This window comes from Carcharhinus amblyrhynchos, chromosome 5, assembly GCF_965287045.1.
Source record: "Carcharhinus amblyrhynchos chromosome 5, sCarAmb.v2.hapA, whole genome shotgun sequence".
Lineage (NCBI taxonomy): Eukaryota > Metazoa > Chordata > Chondrichthyes > Carcharhiniformes > Carcharhinidae > Carcharhinus > Carcharhinus amblyrhynchos.
This window is the reverse complement of record NC_137328.1, coordinates 64,369,596-64,397,003: the sequence shown is the minus strand read 5'-3', so window position 1 is coordinate 64,397,003 and position 27,408 is coordinate 64,369,596. Positions and strand designations below refer to the sequence as shown.

Sequence of the window (27,408 nt, the reverse complement as noted above, 5' to 3'; positions counted from 1 at the left end):
CATATTCAATTACCTCTCCTACCTTACCATTACCTTCAAATCTGGCAATTTGACATTAAGTTTCTAAATCTGGGCTCTTTATGTAAATTAGGATGATGCTCATGCCCCGAGGTCACCCACTTATTAGTTTCCCATTTTAGTGTAGATCCTTGAAAGAGGTACTTGTTTCCCACTATTTTTGCAGTGTCTTATTCAATCCCATTGTCTTAAACCCCCACAGTTTTGACTTTAATTAAACATCTTTCATGTGGAACATTAAAGTACATCATCTCTTAAGGCTCCCTACAGTTCACTGAATGCCTGTTCATCAAATAATTTGACAAGGTGGATTAGCCAGGTTTCTTCTCTTGCTGTACAGATGATCTTGCGGCTTATACTTGATAATCAGTGAGACTTTTCTTGGACGCTATGGAAGTAATCTGCTTTTCTATTTTTACTATCCAAATTATATTCAATTTGCCACAATGATGAGCACTCACTTTTCCTGTCTATTTCTCTTTGCAGCCTCTTTGTGTCACAGCACAGCTGGCCATTGATCTAGCTTTGTACCTTTGAAAACTTGGAAACATTTCAGTTGGTCTCCTAGTCTAAGTCAGTAATTGTAAATAGCTTGAGTTTGTTTGACCATACTATAACTTTATAAGTGCATTAAAACTTCCTAATGATGTCCTGAAATTTAGTGGCAGTAAGGGTGTCATTGTGGCATCCTAAAAGAATTTTGTATTCCATCATTTATATGCAGAGGGATGATAAAATTTCTTTCAATATCTTGGATGTATTCTATGCAGTAAGATCAAGTCATAGGGTGCGATTTGTCATCTGTCCCAAAACTGGAAAATCTCGCCCGAGGTCAACAGACCTTTGCATGGTCTGCCCGCCCGCCTGCTACAATTCCCATGGCGGGCGGGATGGGAAAAACCCCTCCATGATTTCAGAACATTATGTAGAAAATGTTAGTATACCATGTTATGTTACATTATGACTTAAAAATAAATACTTTTGTATTTTACAGGGATATATAAAGTACTCAGCTCTTTTTTATGGATATTACAATAATGAACGGATGATTGGTGTTTTCAAGTATAGGTTACCATTGTCTTACTTCATGGTTGGTGTGGGCTCCTTTGGATATAGTCTCATGGTTGTAATTAGAACGTAAGTATTGAATAAACTGTGGAGAGAATATTTAAGTTTTTGCATAACTCTTCCCAGATCCATCTCAGAATAGACCTAAGCAGCCATTTCATAGAAACTAATTATAAGACAGTTTTAATCAGAAGGTTTATGTGATAAAAGCCCTGATCTTGAGATGTTTTTCACTGTGACTTAATTGCAAGCAAATTTCAGTGCAAATTTTAAACATACTTATATGTAGAAAATATTCCCATTTAATGACAATTTTGATCCTGTCTAGAATGGCAAGAAATGCAAAAGAAAGTGGAGTTGATGGAGATGATGGAGATTTCAACTTTAGCTGGAAAATGTTTACCAGTTGGGATTACCTAATTGGAAACCCTGAAACAGCTGATAACAAGTTTGCATCCATTACAACTAGCTTTAAGGTAAATTCAGAGCTCTGGCAAATGAACTCATTCTTATTCATATCCATTTTGAAATTTATATTCAGCATTCAGTTGTAAAAAATATTTCAAATTGAATGTTTCTATCTCCCACTAAGGTGGAAATTCAGGAAATTCTCAATTTTTGAGACTAAGTGCAGGGGCTCCGACAATATCTATCATAGATCAGAATAGCAAGATCCCACACCAGATACTGCACTTGGAAGTTCATTAATTAGCCACAGGCAAATTTGCCACCGACTCTCATATCACTCTCTTCAGCCCACTTGTCCTCACCGTTCCATTCCAATCATGCTGGAGATCAGCAACTCAGAGGGAAAAGGCTCGCAGTCTCAAGAGGAAGTCTGTTTCTTGATTCAACTACCTTCCCCGCGCCCATTGCCTTCAGGGCGCCCGTGCCCCACTTGCATCTGGAGTCTTCATTCATCCCCTTCCTGTAAACAATGTGATATCCCTTAAACCCCCTTGTTTGTGAGATTTTCATGTAGCATTGTCAGGGTCCAGCTTCCTTCCACTCGATCTCTCCTCTGCCTTCCATTGTTTGTTTTCTTCATCCATTGTCTTGCCCCTCTGCATGCCTTCATGAGCCTCCTCCTACTTGCACAGCCCTCCTTCCACACTGCCCTCCTTGTCTTCATTAAGCCATACCCACTTCACCTCCCAAACTCAACTTGCACTCCACCTCTGGTCAAAATTCAGATCTTTGTTGTGGTGGTACATGAGTCCTACAGCACAATGCTGACCAAATAAACATTGCTGTGTGATACCAGTCTGTTTAGTTAGAGTGGTGAACAGTGCACCAGGAGCAGCACAACACTACGGCAGAAAATTTTTGCGCACACCACCAAGTTTCTGGTGAACAGGGTCTTCTACATGCCACTTATTCCCAATTGGGTTTGATGACGGCGTAAATTCCTGCTGGATTAAAAGCCTGATGGGATGCTAGTGGGCAGCTATTTTAACAGGCATTCATGAAATGCAATTGAATGCAAATGGAGTTTGCACCATCTGCCAGCGGGAAGAGCAATCTGCTCTTAGGGAAGATTGCAACATGATTTAAGATTGGCAGATTTCTGACTTTGTATTTCCTGCTAGATTAATCGTGCGCACCTGCCACCAAACCCACTGTAGACTAGTTGGAAGAATTCTACCCATGATCTTTCTCCTTGATACATGATAGTGTGTGACTTGAAGGTGATTGTGTTGCATTGTATTGCTACTGTTGCCCATCTTGATGGTGGATATTACAGAGGGTGGAGTTTTTTTAAAGTAACATTGGTGAGGTTGTGCAGTACTTTTTGTACATACAGAACTGCAAGCAAAGGTGGAGCTGATTGCATATTGATTCTAGTGAAAGTGACAGCAGTCATGACAACTTGTTACATTTTTTTACCTTATGTTGCCTTTGCTTCTTTTGCTAATGATCTTATCTTTTGTTACTAATCCTTCTGGCATTAGAAACAGTTTTCTGTGTTTAATCAATCAAGACTCTTCAGGATTTTGATCACCTTTATTAGTTCCTTCCTTAGCCTTCTGTGCTCAAAGAGAACAACCTCAGCTTCTCTAGTCCCTCTGTGTCACTGATGTATTTCATTTCTGGTACCATTCTAGTATTTCTCTTCTTTAACTTCTTTTTTAATCTCTGCACTGTCTGCATCTTCCTGCCCTGCAGCTAGCCACCCACTTATTATTCCATCAAATACCCTTTGACTGTGGGGTGACCATCTCCTGTAACATGTGATGCAGGAAATTCTCAGACTACCCTATGTGCAGCAGTAACTCCAGCTTCTCCTCAAGCTCAGAAACCCTGCACTCAAAACTCTAGACGTACATGAATTATTACTTTAAAAAAGTAACCCATACAGTTTTAATAATGTTATCCCATTTGTAAGCAGTGATTTTGTATATTTGTTTATGTTGTTTTGTCAGGAATCCATTGTGGATGAAGAGGAAAACCAAAAAGATGAAAATATTCATTTAAGGAGATTCCTTATTGTTTTAGCTAATTTTCTTATATTTTGCTGTCTTGCTGGAAGTGGTTATCTCATATTTTATGTTGTGAAAAAGTCCCAGAAATATTCAGCATTGGAAACATTAACATGGTATCAGAAAAATGAGGTAAGTGATAAACTAACATCATAAAGTGCATCATAAACTGCACTGTGTACAGTTCTGGTCACCCTATTATAGAAATGATATTATTAAACTAAAAAGAGTGCAGAAAAGGTTTACTAGGATGCTACTGGGACTTTATGGCTTGCGGCTGGATAGATAGAGGCTGGGCGGCACGATAGCACAGTGGTCAGTACTGTTGCTTCACAGCTCCAGGGACCTGGGTTTGATTCCTGGCTTGGACCACTGATTGTGTGGAGTTTGCACTCTTCTTGTGTCTGCGTAGGTTTCCTCCCACTGTCCAAAGATGTGTGGGTTAGGTTGATTGGCCATGCTAAAATAGCCCCTTAGTGTCCTGAGATGTGTAGGTTGGAGGGTTAGAGGATAAATATTAAGGGATAAGGGGGGTAGGGCCTGGGTGGGATTGTGGTTGGTGCAGACTCGATGGCCAAATAGCCTCTTTCTGCGCTTGTAGGGTTTCTATGATTCTATGAGACAGGGACTTTTTTCTCCTGGAGTGTAGGAGGCTTAGGGGTGATCTTATAGAGGTCTATAAAATAATGAGTGGCATAAATAAGGTAGATAGTCAACACCTTTTCCCAAAGGTAGGGGAGTCTAAAACTAGAGGGCATAGGTTTAAAGCGAGAGGGGAGGGATATAAAAGGGTCCAGAGGGGCAATTTTTTCATACAGAGGGTGGTGAGTGTGTAGAATAAGCTGCCAGAGGCAATAATAGAGGGGGGTACAATTTTATCTTTTAAAAAGCATTTAGACAGTTACATGGATAAGACGGGTATAGAGGGATATGGGCCAAATGCAGGCAATTAGGACTAGCTTAATAGTAAAATCTGGGCAGCATGGGCAAGCTGGGCCAAATGGCCTGTTTCCATGCTGTTAACCTCTATAACTCTATGAATAATTGAAAAAACACAAAACTTGTGCTTTGTTCAAAAAATGTCATTATTATTACTTGAATTTTTTTGAACTTGTATTTTCACAAGAGAAGGTTGGCTCTATTCTCTCTCCACAGATGCTGTCAGGTCTGCTGAGATTTTCCAGCATTTTCTGTTTTTGTTTCAGATTCCAGCGTCCGCAGTAATTTGCTTTGTTAACAGATGATTATGCGTTGCTTGCATTTCCAATCATATGTCTAGTATTCATCTTTTCTATCATACTTTAGTATTGAGAAGAATATCCACAGTCAAGTCTTGTGTGATATTGTAAAGGAAAAAGGAAAGAATATGTTCACAATTTACCTTTTTCTAATGAACCTGTATTATCATTTCTCCCCTATTGCTTTTGCCTGTGTTTTTTTTTATCTTCTTTGCCCTCATCTCTGTTATCTTATAATCCTCTTCTGCCTCTTTCCTCCTGACTTCATTTTCCTGCCATTCCAAACTTTGAAGTGACCAGTTCGGTATTTTTAAAAAATGCTGTTTGGTTATTTAGCCAATTGAGTGCACAGTTCAGTGGCAAAATAAGGTCTACTGACCTTAAAGACATTTTGACCGAAACACTTATTGAACTTGACTAACCTGATTACAGTTTCAAGAACAATTTCTGCAACTGGGGCAATTATGATCACAGTTCCTGTGAGTGTAATGTCCCTCTGATGAGATCTTGACCTTGGCCACCTTCATTGCCATTCTTTAATTGTAATTTTGTAACAATTTATTTTAAATAGCAATTGGATATAATTTCATATCATTCTGCAATTTGTTCACTCATTTTGTGGATCAGTTTACCAGAGCTGTATGTTTATTGATTTGACTGTATTCAATATGAATTCCGCAATGCCTTTGCAATGCAGGTATATAAATAGTTGAACAAACAGAGCAATGACTATCTTTTCATGTTCTTCTTCTTGCAGGTTGATATAGTCATGGCATTGTTGGGAATGTTTGTTCCTCCATTGTTTGAAACCATTGCCACTCTGGAAAATTATCATCCTCGTATTGCGCTGAAATGGCAGCTGTGGCGAATGTTTGCTCTCTTCCTCGGCAATCTGTATACATTCCTGTTGGCTCTTATTGATCAAGTCAATGCACAAGTGAGCTGATCTCTTTGTTAGTATGTTATTTCTTTTGATATGTCTTCATTTCTGAGTGACTTTGAATTAGTTAGCCATGTTTTTCATTTCCATTAGCAGCCTTTTACTTTGGCTGAAGTGATAGGGATTAAGGAGCGATGGACAGAAGTGAATGGAAAGTCCTCTCTGTTGTAAAGCTATAGTTGATAATTAATATGCTGTAGATTGGCAGAAGCTGTGCTTATTGTTAGTATGCAGCAGTCAGACACTTGAGTCTGGATGTTGAACTGAAAAGGGTGGTACCTGGGTCTTTTTCATGTTGAAGGAGTTAAGACAGTTACCCAGAAATCGGGTACAGATCAGCAAAATTTACTTCATGTGGTTTCAGACTAGTTGGATATTCATCAACTGGAGTTCTTTTCTATTGAAGACTCTGGTCAGTTGGTTGGACATTGCCCTGTTGGCAACATGGATGCAATTGATGATCTTCTGGACCTGAGGAATTCTATCAATGGCTGCAATTGCCACTGCCCTCTATGTCTGCACTGGCCTCTTCGTGTCAAAATGGATGTATCCCCTGAATTCTTGAATAAGAAATCCGTGACTTGCCTAATGCCATGATGAGCTGCTGATTGGGAGATACCATCCAGATCTTCAACTGATCCCTGAAACAAACCGGAATTGAGGACAACGGGGACCTTGATGGCAGTTAGGAGATTGCTTGGAGAAAGTGAGGTCTCTGGTTACTGTGCACTATCGTGCAAATCTTTGAGACCATCAGCCTGGATAAGCCCAGCCTCCATTGGCACTGGTGCTCTGTCATGTGCAGGTAGCTGACTCTTGCGCTGTAAACTGGATGCTGTGGGTCACACCTTTTTCTCGTTGCATCCCCACTCTGTATTCCTCTTGCCTGCTGTCTAGAAGGATGCCTCAGCTGAGGCTCTTCCTCATTGTTCTGCCCAGTGCCAGACTAGCCTATTCTCATCTCCTGTCCTTGAGCTGCCAATGTTTGTTCAGCAGGGCTTCCTCAACCAGCCTATGCTGCCCAAGTGAAACCAACAGCCTGGCGGCCCACCCAGGACTTCAGTTAATCACTAACAAGCCTCTCAGCACCAGAAACAGTAACCCTATACATCTGGCTGAGCAACTGACCACAGTTGTCCATCTTTTAAATAAGCCAACCATTACCTCCATTAGACCTGATGGCCCCTCACTGTGTGCATGTGAACATAAGAACATAAGAACTAGGAGCAGGAGTGGGCCGTTTGGTCCCTCGAGCCTTTCCACACGTAACAAGTTCCTCATGCCTGCCACTTATATCAGCCATATAAATACTGTGGCTTCAAGAACAAGTCAGAGACTGAGAATTCTGTTTGAATAACTCACCTTTTGACTCCTCAAAGCCTGTCCACTAGCTGCAAAGTGCAAATTCAAGAATGGCATGGAATACTGTTCGCATGCCTGGATGGATGCAACTCCAACAACACTCAAGAAGCACAACACCACCCTGGACAATGCAGCCCGCATGATTGGCATCTTATTGCCACCTTTAACATTTACTCCCTCCACCATTGATGGACAGTAGCAGCAGTGTGTACCATCCAAACCCACTACCACTAGAAGGGCAAGCATGGCAGATGTATGGGAATATCACAACCTACAAATTTTCTTCCAAGCCACTTATCACCCTGACTTGGAACTTTCTGGCCATAACTTCACTGTCACTCGGTCAAAATCCTGGAACTCCCTTCCTAATAGTACTGTGGATGTTCCTTACAACACATGGCCTGCAGCAGTTCTAGGAGATGGCTTACTTCCATCTTTGCAAGGGCAATTGGGATGGGCAATAAAAGCTGGCCCAGCCAGCAAAACCCACATCCCATGGAGTATGAAAAAAACTGGACAGCAAATGCCAGCAATTGAAAATCTGGCCCCAGTTAGTTGCTGAATTTCTCTGCCATTTCCTTATTCCCCATTACAATTTTTTTCCTGTTTCTATCTGTAAAGGGACCCACATTTATTTTTGCTAATCTTATCCAATTTACATTCCTATGGCAGAATTTGTTTTTTTTTCACATTCTACTTTCTCTCTCTTTATTTGTTTTCTCAGCGAGTTTTGAAATCTTCTGGATCCTCATATTTATGGCTGTCTTTGGCAACGTTATAAACCTCTTCCTTTAATCATGAGTATCCTTTATCCATAAATCCAAAAATCAAACGCATTCAAAAACCGTGGTTTTCCTTAACCTCATGGACTTTTAGCACAGGAAGTCTAGTTGTTTGTCTGTACTATTTACTGTGTGATTTTTGTCAAAAAGAAACCTGTATTTATTATTCAGTGATATATTTTAGTCAGCTAACAATTCTATTTACTTTAGACTATAGCTAGCCTAGGCTTAGACTGTTGTAATGTAAGTTTTAATACGGTATCCAAAAAAAACAAAATGATCTGAAGTTCAAAATGCAATTGGCCCCCATGGTTTCAGAGAAGGATTTTCAAATTGCACTGTCTTTAATTTCTCTTGTTAGTCACTTTTGGATCGCTTTTCCCATCGAGTTTTTATTCCTTAACAGAATGTTCTATTTGTTATGAACTATTAATTAATAAACATCCTACAATAAGGAAAAATATATATAGAGAGGCAACATGGGAGCTGATGGACAGATGGAAACAAGCCACTCTCAATTATAACATTGCCCGTGATGGTTTATGGGTCTCTGAGTACAAAGTAATGAGGATATATACACCTGGGTGAGTGAGAAATTTCTTAGGAACTATTTTGTTGCTGCCTCATCTGACACATTTTTTCGCTGGGACCTGATGTTAGGTATGTTACCATCCAACCAAATGTGGGTGAATATTATAACTAGTGAATAATCATGAGAAAATTTCATACATATATCAATGTGTTTTTGTTCTCATGTGCTTTTAAAAAGCTGACCATGGTCCAACTCTATCTGCCTGGTATTCAGCCTTGTTTTTGAGCATGAAGGAGGGAATTTTAAACTGTAAGTCACCAAGAGAAGGGAGTTAAATCAAAGGCATTGTTCAGTTGCTTCAGAGACTGCCAGATATTGTGTGAGGCAGCAAGTTGTCATGCTTGGATTTGGTGTCTTCCCAAAATTATTTCAAGGACATTTATCCTGAAAGGAATGGGGCTGAACTTAAGTGACAGGCAGAAATTGCTGCAGCTGAACACAAAATCTAAGCTACATAGTACGCTAACCAAGTTTGAGTGGAATTTTTCACAAAAAGATAATTAAAAGTGTCATTTTGAGCAAGAAAACAGGTGTGATCTGGCACAATCATTCCACACTTAGTCATTTTTTGTGAGTGGTGAGTTTTGCACCAGTTCTGAGAGGGTTGGGGGCTAAACACTCTGGCAGTCTTGGCTTTACAGAGATCAGGCACCATTTTTACAGGGAACCGTGATCTCAAATTGAAATTGAAGATCCCTCCTCCCTCCCCATACGGATATCAGGGCCCCACCAAGCTGCTCTTGTTGAAGGGATATTTCTCCACCAGCCCTCCAACATTGCTGGCTGGCATTGGAGCATTCGCAATGCCCACCTTCATGACCCAGCTATCATTCTCTAGCACGCTCATTCCACAGCCCCCTCATGCCCCAGCCCCCTCATGCTCCCCTGGCAGTGCTAGGGTGCCAAACCTGGCAGTGGCAGGGTGGCACCTCCAGGTGGGTAATGCCCAGTCATGCCCCTGATCACCAAGGGCTTCACTGGCCTCCTGGTGTGGCCATCACACTTAAGTTTGTAACTGTTTCTGGATCTGGGATGGAATGTCAAAAACAAACCATAGAGCCTTTCAAGCAGAGTTACCCAGTGCAACATTAGTGGGCTTTGCAGTTGACATCAGAAGCAGTACTTCAAGGGCTTCTCAGCAGGCAGTAAGAATACTTGCCACATAAGCTCCAACCCAGCAGTGGGCTCCAACCTGCAGACCTCCAGTCTCACCAAGTACCACCCCCCCAATTCCTTGAAAGTCCCCACACCATGGTAGTGGCTGACTTGCCAGTTTGCACCCTGGAGGTCAGTGCTAAGCGGTACTCATCTCTTCACTCACCCTCACAATCTATCGCACCTGGATCATACTTCAAGGGACCAGTTATGATTTGTGCCCATGTGACTTCCCACTCAGGAGGTAGAAACATTCCGGGAGGAGGGAGTGATCATGTGCTAAACTTGCTAATGAGACTGAAACTAAGTCAGTCTCATGCTAATCAGCCTTGCGCCCTTTCAGGGTGAGATCCGGTTTGTGGCAACAGAAAAGGAGCGGGAAGTTTACCAACTATTTGGCGTTAGGCGCAAAACCCATCTTTCAGCTCACACGCAATTTTCCCAGATTAGCACAAACTGTGCCAGTGCAATGTGGCCGGAAAATTGCGGCTTAAATCTACAAGTATGTATTCATATCCTCAAAGTGTTTTCTTTGGTTTTGTTCAGTTGGCAGAGGAAGAAAGTATAAAGAACAAGACTTTAGCCATGGTGAATTCCTTCAATTCAACTAATTCAACCTCTGAAAGAATTCTGCCAATAGATCCTGCGGATTTTCCCAGAGGCCCTTGCTGGGAGACAGGTGTTGGATTGGTAAACTATTTGAATCTATACTGTAGAAGTGAACTTTGAATTATTTTATAGTATTCATTATTTCTCATATCCAGCAGAATATACTTTCTTAAATCAAAGAGGTTTCACTAGATTCAATATATGCTAATAGGGGGAACTCAATACTGCCCCCCTCTCCCAGAAATGGGCTGGGAGACAGGACAGTGCAGTGTAATCAGGAAGGACGGTGTGGGATGGAGAGCCTTTCAGCTTTCTACCTCACTCCGATAAATACAGAGCGGGAAGGGTCAAGAAAGGCCTTCTCTCCTCTAGGTAAATTGAGGAGAATCCATACCATGTTGGAGCCAACCCTATTATATCCGGGTAGCCTTTTCACTGACCACAGTGGGGGGAGGTGGAGGGGGAGGGGGGGGATGCAGCAGCACTCCATCCTGTAGAAAGGATTCCCCTTTCTTTCCCCCCAAAGCTGTAAGTGTGAGAAGACCCCTTACAGTGCCCCAAACTCTGAACAGCCAGCCGGGTTGGCCGGGGTGGGTCCTGCGATACGGTAGGAGAATACCACTACACTGCTCCTGCTAACACCAGGGAGAAACACTCCAGTACTTAGATTCAAAATGATTGAATTGTACCCACTATGCTGAAGTTAATGCTTAAGATTATTGAAATATTTGATCTTTGCTGAATAATGTATTACTTTTATTGCCTTTTGCAGGAATTTACAAAGCTTACTGTTTCTGATATTCTGGTAACTTATGGCAGTATATTGGTTGGAGATTTTCTACGTGCCTTGTTTGTCAGATTTATCAACTATTGCTGGTGTTGGGATCTAGAATATGGATTTGTAAGTATATTTTGTCAAAAGAAATGTGTTGAATGAATCAGTGATCACTATCAATAACATATGTTTTATTTGTTAATATAATATGACACAGGTGTTGTATATTTTACATCTATATAGAGATGATACTGGATTCTATGTGCATAAGTTTTACTCACCATGGTTTAAGATGTTACTTGGTGTTTTCTGCTTTCGCTTCCAGCTCTTTCTGCAATTTTGTTAATTTTTCCCTGAGTCTAAATTCAGGCTTAATCAATCAAGCACAGTAAGCACCAAATAGTAAATTGACTTATATAATCAAATGTAGAACAATTGAACACTAGAGGTGGGGATCCCCCTCCCCCCAGGCCAGAAGCAGGATCTTCTAGTCCCATCACTATCAATGGGATTTTCCCTGTAATCCAGCACATACCACTGGAAATACACAGCAGAGGTGTGCTGTTGGTGGGACCAGAAGATCCCACCGGTGGAAAGGGTGAGAAAGTCCCACTCTACATCTTAGGCATCTCTTGTCCTATTGCTTCACTTCTATTAACCTTGCTACTTTAACCCTTTACGTTTTAGCCTTCATATACTGAGTTTGACATCAGTGGAAATGTTCTAGGACTTATCTTCAATCAAGGAATGATATGGTAAGGAAGCTCTTTGTTAACAACTGTATGATTCATCACATTTTCTTTGAAACAGCAGAGCTGTCTAATCTTGCTGAATTGCTGAAATGACTCAGGAAGCCTGACTGGAAATGAATACAGTTTATTACAAAATATGTATATATAGTTTATTACAAAAATAAATTTAATTTAAAAAATTTATTACAAACTGCAAAGTAAAACCACTACCATGGTGTACACACATTAGTCCTTGTCCGGGATTATAGTTCAAAGCTCAGGTAATGAGTTCCACTGGGCTGGCCATTGCCTGTTGTTACCAGGGGAACTCATTTCCAAGAATGCCCACAGGGAGATCAATCAATGATTCCCCATGGACCTTGTGGGGGTTATCACAGTCCCCTAAAAAAGCGAGGTATTAAAAACCAAGCTCAAAAGTACATATAAACTGATGAAACTATGTATAGTTAAGTAATCATTTTATGTAAGGGATATCCATTGCATGTTTTGTGATTTCTTTGTGCAAGAGCAGTCACCTAATTAATTGACACATTAAGTGTTCAGAAATTCTAGCTGGAATTTTACCGGCCAATGCGCCATGGGGATCGGAGTGGGTGAGGGGCAGAGTATGAGAAGGTCTGTAGATCTGAGGTGGGATTTTACAGTTTCGGGATGAGCGAGACCATAAAATCCCACCCCCTGTGTAAAATCTAGAGCCCTTTAGAAAAGAGTTGCTTCGATTGGGACATTTTTGGTGTCCTTTCAGAATATCCACCTGGGAAATCTTCTTAGAGGCAGCCAATTAAGTGGCCATTCTTGGATCCACTGAGGGCTCCTGATACTGCTGGCCTGTTAGAGAGGACCTAAAGCCTTAGAATGACTGCAGTTTCTCCCTGAGAGGAGGACGCTGCTGCTGCAGGATGGGAACTGCGAGGGTGCCTGTATTTTGAAGCATTCTCTGGAGAGGTATCTAATTCAGTAAGATAAATGGTGGCTGTTATGGCCAGGCCATCCCCGTGATGGGGAGGGCCTGCTCAGGATGGTGTACAGCAGCAGCTGTGGGCCGAGAGGCAGGAATGAGTCAGCTCACTGACCTGGCACCAAGTTTTGTGAATTTCCTTCTGGTCTCATCTTCCAATTTGTCCCCACTGGACTGGGAAATTTCCACCCATGTAAGTTGATTACCAATGGCAAAGGAAGACCATAGGGACTGTAAATCATAGAATCCTACAGTGCAGAAGGAGGCCATTCAGCCCATCAAGTCTGCACTGACCACAATCCCACCCAGATCCTATCACCACAACCCATGCATTTACCCTAGCTAGTCCCCCTGACACTAAGGGACAATTTAGCATGGCCAGTACACCTAACCCACACATCTTTGGACTGTGGTAGAAGATGTTTGATTATTCTAGGCAGTTTAATTTAGGGCTGTAGCACAAGATTCTTTCAACTATTTTTTTCCCATTAAGATAGAAGTTCTTGAATGTGCAATAACCAGGAACAGTTAGTTGGTCATTTTGCTCTTTTTTCAAAGCATCTCTTAGGTTATCACTGCTGTCTCACAGCACCAAGGACATGGGTTGGATTCCTGGCTTGGGTCACTATCAGTGCGGAGTCTGCATGTTCTCCCCATGTCTGCGTGGGTTTTCTCCAGATGCTCCTGTTTCTTCCCATAGTCCAAAAGACATGTTGGTTAGGTGCATTGGCCATGCTAAGTTCTTCTTCAGTGTACCCAAACAGGTGCCAGAGTGTGACAACTTGGGGATTTTCACAGTAACTTCATTGCAGTGTTAATGTAAGTCTACTTGTGACACTAATAAATAAACTTGAATATCTTATATGTGCAGCACTCAGTGCCTCATTTTCATGTTGCTAAGGAATAGAGATAGTTTAAGTAAGCTATATTTGTATTTATGTATATTGGGCATAACCTCTAGCTTTAACCTTAATTTATATTTCTGTGTTAAATTTTAATTTCACTTTAAAAGATGCTTGCATTTTAATAAAGTTTTTAAAACGTGGAAACAAACATAGTGTATATAAAACTGAACTAATTGTAACCTAGCAACTAGGGGCCAAATAGGTAGCAAAAACAGTTTGAGTTCAACTGAAAGAATGTAACCTAGAAGTAAAGGGCTTTTCACAGAAATTGCTGGAATGCAGACATGAAGAGAGACTACAGAGAGCAGATCTCAAGCTAAAGAATAGAAGAAAGTCTTAAAATCAGGGAATCGGACAGAAGTAAGTTCCAGGAAGACTGTGAAGTCAAGAAACAAGGACAGGGATTGAAAACAGGTACTGTTCAGTGACGTTCAGAGTGAGGAGCAGATAGAGACTCCAAAAAGGCAAGACTGCAGAAAGCAGACGGAAAATGAAGTATGCTTGCGAAGAACCAGAGATCCAAAGTGGCCAGAAGGTTGGAGACTAATTTCAATGGGCCTGTGAAAGAATGGTGTTCTGTTGGCATGGCAGGGTATGTGAGAGAGCTTATGGAAAGCCAAACTGAATGTACATGGATCCAGGGTGGAATATCAAAAGGAGAAGTTAAAACTCTCAAAGTGAATCCTTGGTGATGACATCCGAGTGAAAGCATTGTTGAGAGAAGATTTCAAGATGTGTTCTTTGAGAGCGGAGGTTGGAAATCCTCATGTGAAAGACATAGTTCCAGTGAGACCAGTTGGCTTACAGTGTGAAGCATTTGGGAAGATTTGCTGAGAACCCATAGAAGTTGTTTTGGGTGAGATCTACCCCCACTTGATTTCAGGATGTCTGTTTAACTTATTGGTTTAAATGGACAATGAACATTAGAGTGTAAGATACACAAGATAAGAGTTTGTAACTTACATTATCCTTGGAATCTGTGGAGTCTGCAAATATCTGTAAAGCTTTGTGATGTCACAAGGGGCCAGGTTTGGAAGGATGGTATTTCCAATACTTGTTTCTCTATTTTATAGATCCCATCTGTTCCTCACTCAACATGGCTGCTGGGTACAGTGAGGCTTTGCACAAGATGCTTTCTAGCAATCCGAGAAGGAATTGGCGACCTTCAATCTTGAAGTGCTTCCGCTTCAATCTTGGCGATGAAGTTCAGTTGTAAATGCTTAGATAGCCTATATAAATAGATCACCAAACAATAGTAAATGGGTAGAACTTTTAGGGTGAAAGAAAGGGAGGGTTTGAATTTCTGTGTAGATTACTTGCTGTGTGCAATTTGCTTTGAGGATTATGACCAAGACCTGACAACAAACCACTTTACATAGAAACATACAAGATAGGAGCAGGAGGAGGCCATTTGGTCCTTCGAGCCTGCTCCTCCAATCATTACTATCATGGCTGATCATCCAACTCAATAGTCTAATCCTGCTTTTCCCCCATAATCCTTGGTTGTAGACTACCCCACCATCAGGAATACCCTCCTGCATCTACCCTGTCTAGACCTGTTAGAATTTTATACGTTTCTATGAGATTCTCCACAACACCTCCCCCCCCGCCACCCCAATTCATCTGAACTCCAACGAAAACAATCCTAACCTAGTCAATCTCTCTTCGTACATCAGTCCCGCCAACCCCAGAATCAGCCTGGTAAACCTTCGCTGCACTCCCTCGAGTGCAAGAACATCCTTCCTCAGAAAAGGAGACCAAAACTGCACACAGTACTCTAGGTGTAGCCTTACCAAAGCTCTGTATAATTGCAAAAACACATCCCTGCTCCTGTACGTGAAATTCTTGCAATGAAGGCCAATATCCCATTTGCCTTCTTTACCACCTACTGCACTTGCATGTTTACCTTCAGTGACTGGTGCACAAGGACAGCAGGTCCTGCTCCACGCTCCCTGCTCCCAATTTACAGCCATTCAGGTTGTAATCTGCCTTCTTGTTTTTGCTTCTAGCTTTGCAACCTGACCACGGATTGTGTGAGAACCTTTTTCTGTTTGTACAACTATGAACTCCACCATATCCCTTCACTTGTATTAATCAACAACTTGCTTATTGATTTGACTTGATCTTCTGATTATTTCATTTGTGTCTAAACCCCACCTATATCATCACCCCACCCCTTGCAAATTCACAGCTGGTGGAGAATATAGGCATAGGCTGTGTATTGGTGACAGAGATCAAAGTGACATTACCAAAGAATCCTGGGAGGAACAGCTGCATCCTCATTGCATGATCACTGAACATGTGGATCAGATAAGAACATGGATAAATGCATCCTCCCAATGGTGAAAGAACATGTGGAGAAAACTCAGGTGGCCCACACCATGGCTTACAACGAAGGTATCAAGGATGGCAATGCTGATGCCCTCGTAAGGATGCTTGCCACATGTGCACCAGCTTCCCCTGGGTGTATGCATCAGCCGAGGAGGAGGGTATGTGATGTCACAAGGGTGCTGGAGGGGGACAGTGTTTCCAATACTCGCTCTTCCACCATCTAGATCATGTCTGCGCTTCAGTCAACATGGCTGCTGAGTACAACACGACTATATCATAGAGTCATAAAGTCATAGAGTAATAGAGGTTTACAGCATGGAAACAGGCCCTTCAGCCCAACTTGTCCATGCCGCCTTTTCTTTAAACCCCTAAGCTAACCCCAATTGCCCGCATTTGGCCATTATCCTTCTATACCCATCGTACCCATGTAACTATCTAAATGCTTTTTAAAAAACAAAATTGTACCCGCCTCTACTACTACCTCTGGCAGCTTATTCCAGACACTCACCACCCTCTGTGTGAAAAAATTGCCCCTCTGGACATTTTTGTATTTCTCCCCTTTCACCTTAAACCTATGTCCTCTAGTTTTAGACTCCCATACCTTTGGGAAAAGATATTGACTATCTAGCTGATCTGTGCCCCTCATTATTTTATAGGCCTGTGTAAAATCATCTCAGAGAAAAAAGTCCCTGTCTATCCAGCCTCTCCTTATAACTTAATCCATCAAGTCCCAGTAGCATCCTAGTAAATCTTTTCTGCACTCTTCCTAGTTCAATAATATCCTTTCTATAATAGGGCGACCAGAAGTGCACACAGTTTTCCAAGTGTGGCCTTACCAATGCCTTGTACAACTTCAACAAGACATTCCAACTCCTGTATTCAATGTTCTGATCAATGAAACTAAGCATGCCGAATGCCTTTTTCACCGCTCTGTCCATCTGTGACTCCACTTTCAAGGAGCTATGAACATGTACCCCTAGATCTCTTTGTAACTCTCCCCAATGCCCTACCAGTAACTGAGTGAGTTCTACCCTAGTTCAATCTACCAAAATGCACCACCTCACATTTGCCTAAATTAAACGCCATCTGCCATTCGTCAGCAGACTGGCTCAATTGATCAAGATCCCGTTGCAATTGGAGATAATTTTCTTCACTGTCCACTATGCCACCAATCTTAGTGTCATCTGCAAACTTACTAACCATGCCATATCATTGCCTGACCCTTTGCAATGTTACAATGTAGTTGAGGTGAAGGAGTAGCGTATTATTGTTCATCTTTTATTGTTTAATAAATGTTTTATTCTTTTCTTAAAAGTTGATCAGCTGATTCTGGTGACTCTGTTCAGTAGCCACCCTCCATGCAGCTAGATAAGAGTTAAGATCTATCAAGCTGGGTTCCACCCTGGAACCTGATTTGTTCAGTAGTGACATCAACTGGGATCGTAACGATATCCATGTACTCTCGATATAAAAGATCTTTTTAAAGCACAAATTTAAATCTTATGGCTCTGCACAAGTTGAATTGCTGTGTATAAACAAATAGGATAATGGCATCTTTCTGTGATCCTCTCCATGCAGACATGGGAGAAAAGAACTGGGAATCGGTGGGTTGATATGGCTTGGGTACATGATTTGATCTAATCGATTTGTTTGTAATAACTATTTAATGGTGTCTCTATTCTCTCCTATTATTACACGCTCCATTTAGTTAATAGATGATTGCATTTGATTCTCTCATCTCAATAGCCACTCAGACCTCAAGATACTTCTGCCTACAGCTTCCATCTTACTGAAATGGGGAAACACTTTACACTTTTGCTTTTTGACTGTATTTGCAGTTATTGAGCTCTGTCGAGTGCTATTAATCAGCAAGTTGATTTCCTTGATTGCCTATTTTCACTGATAGAACACAATCAATCATTTATGAAAACAAATTTAGTCCAAGGATATAGTAACAAGATATCAACAGCAGATTTAGATTAACTGTTGGCCCTTCACTTAAAACAGCAACACTCATGAAAGTATTTTACAGCTACAGCTCTTAGGTGCTGTAAGAATGTGTAAAGAAAGAAAGAACTTTTGCTTGTTTAGTGCTTTGGAAGCCTTTGTTTTGCCATCAACTGCTGGCTGTCATTTTAACACTTTCCCTGAGTGGGGAGCACATGTGACATTTCCGCAAGATTGAAGCAGGCCTGAGGCTGATCACTGGTGAAAGAGGTCCCTGAGATAACTGTAGTTTTTTTTTCCCAGTTCCAAGAAATGCAGGAATGTTCTTCTCTGCCCCATAGGAAAGTATAGGAATTACCACCACCGAACGTCACTCTCCTTCCCAAATAGCTGTCTGCTCTGGAATCCTATCCTTCCTCTATTCTCCTTGGCCTTGGGCCAGAACAGTATCGTATAAAACGCACAATTTTAATCCTTCGACAGCCACTTCCAGTCGATTTTTCAGGTATTTTGCTCAGGAAATTGATCATCAACAGTTAAAATTAGACTCAATAATTTTTGGAGAATATTTAACATAGGACTGGAATAATATTTATTTATATAATCAATGCTTTTGTAAAATTTCTCAGACCTACCAGAAGTAAAGTTGGTTTATGTCAGGAATTAGAAGGTATATTAACATTGAAGAAAGTAGCTCTGCTGAGCTGATTTTTGCCAGTAGATGGAGTTGGCAGCAATGTTCCTTCTAATTTATTCAATCCATATGCAGAAAGAATTTTGTTATGTGCACCAGAATCGAGATAATGTGTGGATATGTGCCACCAGTAGAAATAAAAAAAATTATATAAAATATCCTTTTGAAAGTTAACATAGGAATGGAAGAAGAATATCACTTCCAGCCGTTGACACAATCACATGCTAGCCTACAAATGACCAGATTTACAGAATTCAATTTTAAATTTACTCTGGTAAATATTATGGAACACACAACCTCTAGGTTTTAAGTTTATTGTCATAACCATTTGTGTGGAACTGGTGAATGGGAGAGGTGGGGAGAGAACCAGAGAGTGGGAGCATCCAGGATATAATGGGAGGATGGGAGAATCAGGAGGGAATCGGAGAATGGGAGTGTCGAAGAAAGAATGGGAGAGTGGGAGGGTCAGGTAGGGAACTGGTGAGTTGGAGGGTTGAGGAGAGAACCAAAGAGTGGGAGAGTCGAGGAGGGAACTGGAGAATGGGAGGGTTGGAGAGGGGTCGAAAGAGTAGAAGAGCGATGGTTAGAATCTCTCATGTTGTAGATAATCATGGTCCGGCACTGGCGTGGTGTGAATATTACTTGCCACTTGTCAACCCAAGCCTGGATATTACCCAGGTCTTTGTGCATTTGGATGTGGACTGCCACAGTATCTAATGAGTTGTGAATAGTGTTCAACATTGTGTAATCATCAGAGAATATCTCCACTTCTGATCTTATAGTAGAAGGAAGGTCATTGATGAAGCAGCTGAAGACAGTTGAGACTAGGCCGCTACCCTGAGGAACTCCTGCAGTGATGTCCTGGAATTGAGATGACTGACTTCTAACAACCACAACCATCTTTCTTTGTGCTAGGTATGACTCCAACCAGTGGAGAATTTTCCCCTTGATTCCCATTGATTCCTTTCATCAAACTGCACCTGCCAAAAATTGCTATTGGCATCCAATTTTGTGAACATTGTGCTCTTGGACAGCTTAATCAACCTGTCATCCACTGAGGTCTGAAGGTGAAATTCCCTCGGCTTAATTAAGTCGAGTTCAGTCTTTTCAAATGCGAAGAGATCTTTTTGGTTTAGGAATTATTTCAAAGTCCCATTCTGTAGGCTTACTGATAGGAGAAATGATTTCCACACTGTTTATATCTTCTTGTTGTCTCTGGACCTGTTACATCTTCCTTGGTGTGAAAAGACAAACAAGGTTTGCACCAATTAACAGTGGTTTTACTATGTTTGGTCTCTAGTGTTCCAGACAAGTAATCAGCATTTGTAAACGCTTTTTAAAGTGAAACTTAGACACTTGTTGATTGATTTCCTCTACCTTTCTGACAAGATTGAGGTCTTCATAGGCTTTTGACTCAGAAGTGCAAATTCCTGATTGTGAAAAACATGTAATAAGATCATAAGATGTAGGAGTAGAAGTAAGCCATTTGGCCCATCAAGTTTGCTCTGTCATGACTGATCTGATATGATAATCCTCAACTCCACTTTCCCACTTTATCCCCATAACCCTTGATTCCCTTACTGATTAAATATGTCTGAATCGGCCTTGAGAATGTTTTCTGTAGCTGTTCTCCCTTGTACGGGAGCATAGCCTGCAACCTGCCCTATACTTGTAGTTTGATCCTGCCTGGACCATATAATAGGTTCAGTTGGCTTCAGGCATTACATTACCAACCATATTCTTTGTCCAATAAAACCATTACACTTGCTTCTGTATCCAGTTTGAAGTTGACATAAATATCTACATTCCAGAATGTGTACTTGGGTCTTTGATTTCCCTTGGGAAACATTTTTGGCCTCTTCCTGTTAAGATTCCTCAATTTCATTAATAGCCTGGTATGTGAAGACTTTCTCATTATCTTCCATAAATTTAGTGCTTTTAGTTTTGCATTTCTTCACAAAATTCTAAACCTTTTGCAGTGAAAGCATTTTGCAGTGCTTGCAGCACATTGTTCATGCCTGTGGGGCTTTTTGGCACCACACATGGTTTGATAGTGTCTTCTACTTATCCTCCACATGATGTCTTCTTCCCTGGAGTTTCTTTGCTATTCGTGAAGGTTTTCTGAGCCAAGGCTTTTGTCTACTTGTTAGAATTTCGCTATTCAGCTTACAAATGTCTGTTTGTCTCACTAGTTGTATTGCCTTTTCCAAAGTTAAATCTTCCTTGGTTTAAAGTAGAACTGATAGAGTATCATTGGTAACACCAACTACCATGCTTTTGGGGCTCCATATTTGCAACCTTCAGTCAATCTGTAAAGGTCATTAATAAATACGTTCTTTGTTCACCTGGTTTATGGATCCTTTTGTTTAGCTCTTTCTAGAGTATTTTGAAACATGACTCGAAAAATAACAAGTTATAATTATAGCATGCTTGGAAGTAACACATAACTTTGTACCGATGGCTCCCAAAGCTTGCCACCACTGGATATTTTCTTAGGTCACATTTGGGTCTGTTTCTAAGTAATTGATCGCGGTTGATTGCTATAAGTTGTCAATAACTCCATTGTCACAACATGCGATTACCAGGATGGTACGAGACAAAGAAGGTGGACCTTGGTATTATTTTGTCTTGCACTCATATGTTCCAAAGGATGGTGTAACTTACTATGAATACAAACTTAAAAAGAAATGGATTGAGTATTGTCTGTCTCAAATGCAATTTATGTCAAGTTGCTATCGAAGTGGTTATATGCTTGCAGTCTGAAGGAATCTGCATAGTATATTGTAACTAAGTCTTGTAAATAGAGAGAGGACGCAGAAAAAAATCAAATGAATCTATCAGTAAAGTTTGGGACGGTTTGCAATGTAAAGAACTTTGGTAAACTAATGGATTGGAACATTTTAGCAGTAAGTATGTAACGTTTGTGAATGGAATCGGGGGAAACAATTGACAGTGTCACATGTCCTAGTTACATATTGTTGAGGACTCATCAACAGAAATTTTAGACAACAGAACTACTTCACCAATAGAAAGCATCTGAAGATATTGGCCACTGCAAACAATGAAAGATATCAGGACAGTCTTTATGTTGTTTATACTTGAATGTATGATTTATTTTACATAACTGAAGAGTATTTTTATCTTTTTCAGGATGGGCACTTTCTATTCTCCTGGCTTAATTGGCATTAATATTCTTCGGCTGTTGACGTCAATGTACTTTCAGTGCTGGGCTGTGATGTGTTGCAATGTCCCTCAGTCAAGAGTTTTCAAGGCATCGGGATCTAATAATTTTTATATGTCATTGTTACTGTTGATCTTGTTCCTAAGTTTATTGCCTGTAGTCTACACCATAATGACATTTACCCCCTCATTTGATTGTGGGCCATTCAGGTAAACAATTTAATATATAGTATTATTTTGTAGAATGCATTCTTGTTCACTGTTATATGTTCAAATGACATGTATTAAGATCCTTTATATTTTATTCCTTTTTGTACTCCTTTATTCACTTACAGTGCCAACCTGGCAGTGCCAGCCTTTACAGGAGGCAGTGCCAGGAGACAGTGCCAGGGCATTGACTGGGCATGTCCCTCTCCCCTGCAGGCTATATCTATCTTTGTACCCCAGGGGATTCCCTCAACTGAATCTCATCTTTCAAAACCTGTTGTAAACCTTGCCAATGTGATGTCATTTCGATAAGGTTTGAATATTCAGTGAGAGGGTTTCATGTGACGAGGGGTAATTATATTCAAATGTTTTCAAATCCATTAAAATGAGGTTCTTACCGTTTGTGGGTGTGAACCTCGTTACGACACTGGCAAGGGGGTGGGGAAAATCAGGAAGCGCAATCTCCGTGAAGAAAATGGCATTTCCCGATTCTTTCTGGTTTTGTCGCCTACATCAATGATCCCGTGGCCGCTAACACAGACTGAAAATCACCCTCAGATGTTTTAAAGACAAAAATACAAATTTGTATCTAAATCTTTTGATCTCAGTAACCTCTTTTTTCAAAAGGTGGATCTACTGTGACTCTGTTCACCATGCATTGGAGGAGGTGTGGTTTAATAACAAAATGAGTGTTAGATTGTGTATTATGCACTAGGAAAACTTTGTGTCATTCAGGATTTTTTAGTACCTTTTATAATCCAACTACATAATACAATATCCTGAGGTATTGCCCATTGTAAGTTAGAGCATAAGCAGACTGATATTGATCAGCTGGAAGGTAGCCTAAAGAGGCTACCCTCACTCTTCCTTTCCCACTCTGATCCAGCATGATGGTATTTTTTCAACTTATCCCCATAGAAAAATATTCATAGGAAAATACTCATAGAAAAATATTCAGTCAGCTTGATGAGCAGAAGATAGGTAAGTTTCAGGTTCAGTTCATAGAATTCCATTTTTTCTGGGTGCAAATAAACATTGATTTATTGTGCCCAGTACCACTGTATTGGGTGGTACAGTGGTGTTACTGCTGCTTCAAAGTGCCAGGGACCCAGATTCAATTCCAAATTTGGGTCACTGTGTGTGTGGAGTTTGCACATTCCCCCTGTGTTTGAGTGCGTTTCCTCCAGGTGCTGTGGTTTCCTCCCATACTCTGAGGATGTGCAGGTTAGGTGGATTGGCCATGTTAAAATGACCCTTTGTGTTCTGGGAATTAGCAGGATAAATATGTGGGGTTACGGGGATAGGGCCTGGGTGGGGAGTGTTGTCGGTGCAGGCATGATGCGCTGAATGGCCTTCGTCTGCACTGTAGGGAATTCTATGATTAATTTGAATAATATGTATTTTAAAAATTCTTATGTTTGCACGCACTTCCTGTCATTTATTTTGTCAGCGTGCAGTTATATACTTTGCACTGCCATCTCTGCTGGGAAGGAATCATTACAACATGATTGAATGGAATGAAAATTCAGACAGGTTTTCTCACAGGTTTTTGATTTGACCTCCCAGATTACTGGCAATTGTGGTGGAGACAAATCTTTCTCGGTCCTTGTGTGCAATGCCATATGAGACCAGCTAGTATATGTCAACTTTAGATTTATCTGTCCATGATTTTGAATCGACAAAGTATAGCTAATGATTGGAATTGTTGATAGAAGAATGGAACTGATGATCTCTGCTAAAACTGATTATAGTTTGGAATATTCCTCAGATAAGTATGCTATGATTCACAGCTTATGATTTCCCTGTATGGAAAGGGGTTCTCAGATTTATATCAAATGCAATTTTTCTGATAGCCTGTGGGATTATTGTTATTGTCATGACATTAGAAGACCCAGAATTGGAGCTGTACAATCCTGCACAGGGCAGTCTTATTAAAGCAATGCTATAAATTGCACAAAAATATTTGCTGCCTAATGGCTGTCCATTTGTCAGCTATGAGGAGTTTTTCATTAGTGAATTCATTTGCAGTGTTACAAATTTCCCCGGGCAAAGTGACAGGGACATAACTTTAATGAATGTTTGTTAATGGAGATTCAAAATGTTGCAGTATCTGAATATAAGGTAGAAATTGATCATTGGTCTGTTATGAATTCATGTATCCATTGGACTAAAATACTGAAACAAAATTGAAAACTGATCTAAAGGTGACATTGACGGGTGATATATTTTGTGTGACTGCTAAACAGCGCCAGTAACACTTCTGATGAAGTTTGTGTCACCTAAAAAATGAGCTAAGTTTAAGAATGTGGTAGAGCTAATATTGACTGTAGTTTGATAGCTGTAAAATAATTGGTAAGCTATTGCTGCTTAGATTATAAAAGTGACCTTCAGAGAGTCAAAACACACAAATCTCTTTGGGGTCGTTATACACTTTCCATTGTCTATGTCAACCACAGGGCCATAGTTTGCTCTTGCCTACTAAAAATTGATGTAAATTCGATAGAAGTTCCTTACTTTCTACCATAACTTTAGCACATGATCAATGGAAACCCTGGAGAAATGGCATTAATAGATGTTTCTCCAGGGTTTCTAGTCCTCTTCTGTCAAAGTTAAAGTGAGAGGTCAGGAGAACCATTTGGAAATTCCAGGTGTGTGCATAATTCGAATGGTGCCAAGAACTTGTGGAAAAAGGACATTTGAGGGAAGTTTACCAATACCATGCTTCTGGTAGGAATTGTATTAAAGAGGAGCATATGTCAGCTTATGTCAACACAGATGTTCTGGATCTGTGTCCAAATTCCCTTTGAGTGTGTTCCCTTCTGTGAATCCAAGATTTCTGTATCTATATGTGTAATATCATGCAGACATTCCTTTGTGAATTTACAGATGCTGAAATATTTTGTCTGGGTTGCAGCATTGATGATAATTTATAATAATTTAAAATTTTCCTAAAAAGTGACTCAGAGTCAGAAGAATGAGAAAGCTGGAGCAATCCACACCATGCATCCAAAGAGATTAGGTGCCATTTTGATAGGGTGCCCTGATCTCAAAATGCACTGGAAGACCCCTGCCTTGCTGCTACGGACATGGTGCCCTCCCACCACGAACATCGCAACATTTTTCATCACCCCTCCCCGTCATAGGTCATTGGCGTTGGGACCGTCCCAAAGGATCCCACTTCATAACCCCCAGCATGCCCTCCCCTTCCTTCATGTTCCACTGCTTCTTGACACCCCCTTCATAGCCCCGACATGATCCCCCCTTCATGACCCTGACATGCCCTGCCCTTTCATGACCCCTACTCAGGCTCCACTCGTTAAGCGCGCTGTCAGTGCCAACCTGACAGTGCTGAACTGGCACGGCCAGTGTGCCAGGTGGGCAATGTCTGATGTCCCCAACCACCTGAAGGCTTCAATGGCCTTTGAACCCCCTGGCGTGGCCATCAACAGGAATCATTCTCATTAGGTTCTCGCCACTCTTAAGTGCCGGAAGATCTGGGAACTGGGAGAATCCGGCATTGATTGAGCTAAGTGTATTTAAATGCCACTTTATGCTAATCAGTCTTTTGCCCTTTCTGGGTGAGATCTGTTTTGTGTCAGTAGCAAGGGACTCGGATGATTGCAAACCATCTGGTGGCAGGCACAAAACCTGTTTTTAGCCCTGCAATTTTCTGTGATTGGCGCGATCTGCACCAGGCATGGCAAGGCCAGAAAATGGCGGCCTTTGTTTACTGTATAGTTGCACTGCAGTGTCACACAGTGCTTCAGTGTCAAATAACTATCTCCACTGCCATCCCAAGGGTACCACAGTGGCACAGTGGTTAGCACTGCTGCTGGGACAGTGGTTAGCACTGCTGCGTCCCAGTGACAGGGACCCAGCTTCCTGGCTTGGGTCACTGTCTGAGTGAAGTTTGCATGTTCTTCTTGTGTCTGCGTGGGTTTCTTCTGGGTGCTCCAGTTTCTTCCCACAGTCCAAAGATGTGTGAATTAGGTGGATTGGCCATGATAAATTGCCCATTTGTGCCAGGGAAATTAGCAGGGTAAATATATGGGGTTACAGGGATCATTGTTGGTGCAGCCTCGATGGGTCTCCTGCTGCACTATAGGGATTCTATGACTCTACTAATAAAAGCTGGAACCAATCTGTACATGAATGTGTATGGCTTTTATTTGACAAGTGATTTGCTGGTCGCATTCAACAGCCCAACTTGTCCCCTTGGTTATCAGGTCCTTGGAGAGGTTATATTAAAAAAAACATAATTGAAGCACAAACAGAATTTGAAATGTTATGGTGCAAGATGCAAGAACACTTTTAGTTCTTATCTAATACTTGTACAATCAAAAATCACAGAAACATAGAATTGTATTGGTGCAGAAGGAGGTTTTTGGGCTCAACATGTCGGTACTGAGTCTTCAAATGAGCATCATGACTTAGTGCCATTCCCCTGCCTTTCCCCTGCACATTGTTTCCATTCAAATAATTATGTAAAGAACTCTTGAATGCCTCAATTGAACCTACCAACACCATACTTCCAAGAAGTGCATCCCAGATCTGAACCAATCATTGTGTGAAGAAGTTCTTTCTCACATCACAATTGCCTCTTTTACAAATCATTTTAGATCTGTGCCCTCTCGTTCTTGACCTTTTATGAGCGGGAATTGTTTCTCCCTATCAACTCTGTTCAGCTCCCTCATAATTTTAAACATTTTTATCAAATGTTCTCTTAGCCTTCTTCTGTCCAAGGAGAACAGTTCCAACCTCATAACTGAAGTTTCTCATCCTTGGAACCATTCTTGTAAACTTCTTTTGCGTTCTTTCCAATGCATTCACATCCTTCCTATAGTGTGGCACCCAGAACTGCACACAATATTCCAGCTGAATCCTAATGAACATAAATTCAGCATAACCTCCTTGCTCTATTACTTGATACCCATCCTGATAAAGCCCAGAACACTATAATTCACCTCTCCATCTGTCCTGCCATCTTCAGTGATCTATGCACATGTACAGCTAGCTTCCATTGCTCCTGCACCCTTTTAATGTTTTACGTTTATGGAGATGTTTTGTAGTCATTAGTATTACAATATGCTATAAGCATTTGGTCTTGCTAGTAACATTAAAGCGTCTAATCTTGAAAATTTAGCTCCACCATTTATTTTCATATATTCTTCTCTTGACATGTGCCCTTATCAATAATGTTCTTAAATTGACACTTCTAGATACCCACCCCAGACCAGTTATCTAAGAAACTGGTAGCAACTTACATTACAACATCAATTTAAGGTTGGATTGAAGAATATGATCTGATGTAATCACGTTTAAGGATAGAAATCATCTAGTAGCGAGAGAAAACACTTCTTGAGTTCCCCCTTGCCTTTCATTGAAACATACCCGGATTGAAAATAGCAGCATAAA

General features: G+C 40.9%; 1 protein-coding gene across 1 annotated transcript in view; it reads left to right on the top strand.

The window, feature by feature from the left end:
* tmc2b (transmembrane channel-like 2b) overlaps positions 1–27,408 on the top strand; it is a 62,816-nt gene that overhangs the window by 23,841 nt on the left and 11,567 nt on the right. Inside the window, exons 8-15 of the mRNA XM_080189790.1 lie at positions 1,013–1,155; positions 1,415–1,562; positions 3,510–3,698; positions 5,562–5,741; positions 10,182–10,325; positions 11,017–11,145; positions 11,707–11,774; positions 21,757–21,996. Of these exons, the coding sequence (XP_080045916.1) occupies positions 1,013–1,155; positions 1,415–1,562; positions 3,510–3,698; positions 5,562–5,741; positions 10,182–10,325; positions 11,017–11,145; positions 11,707–11,774; positions 21,757–21,996 (1,241 nt within the window). The remainder of the gene's footprint in view (positions 1–1,012; positions 1,156–1,414; positions 1,563–3,509; positions 3,699–5,561; positions 5,742–10,181; positions 10,326–11,016; positions 11,146–11,706; positions 11,775–21,756; positions 21,997–27,408) is intronic.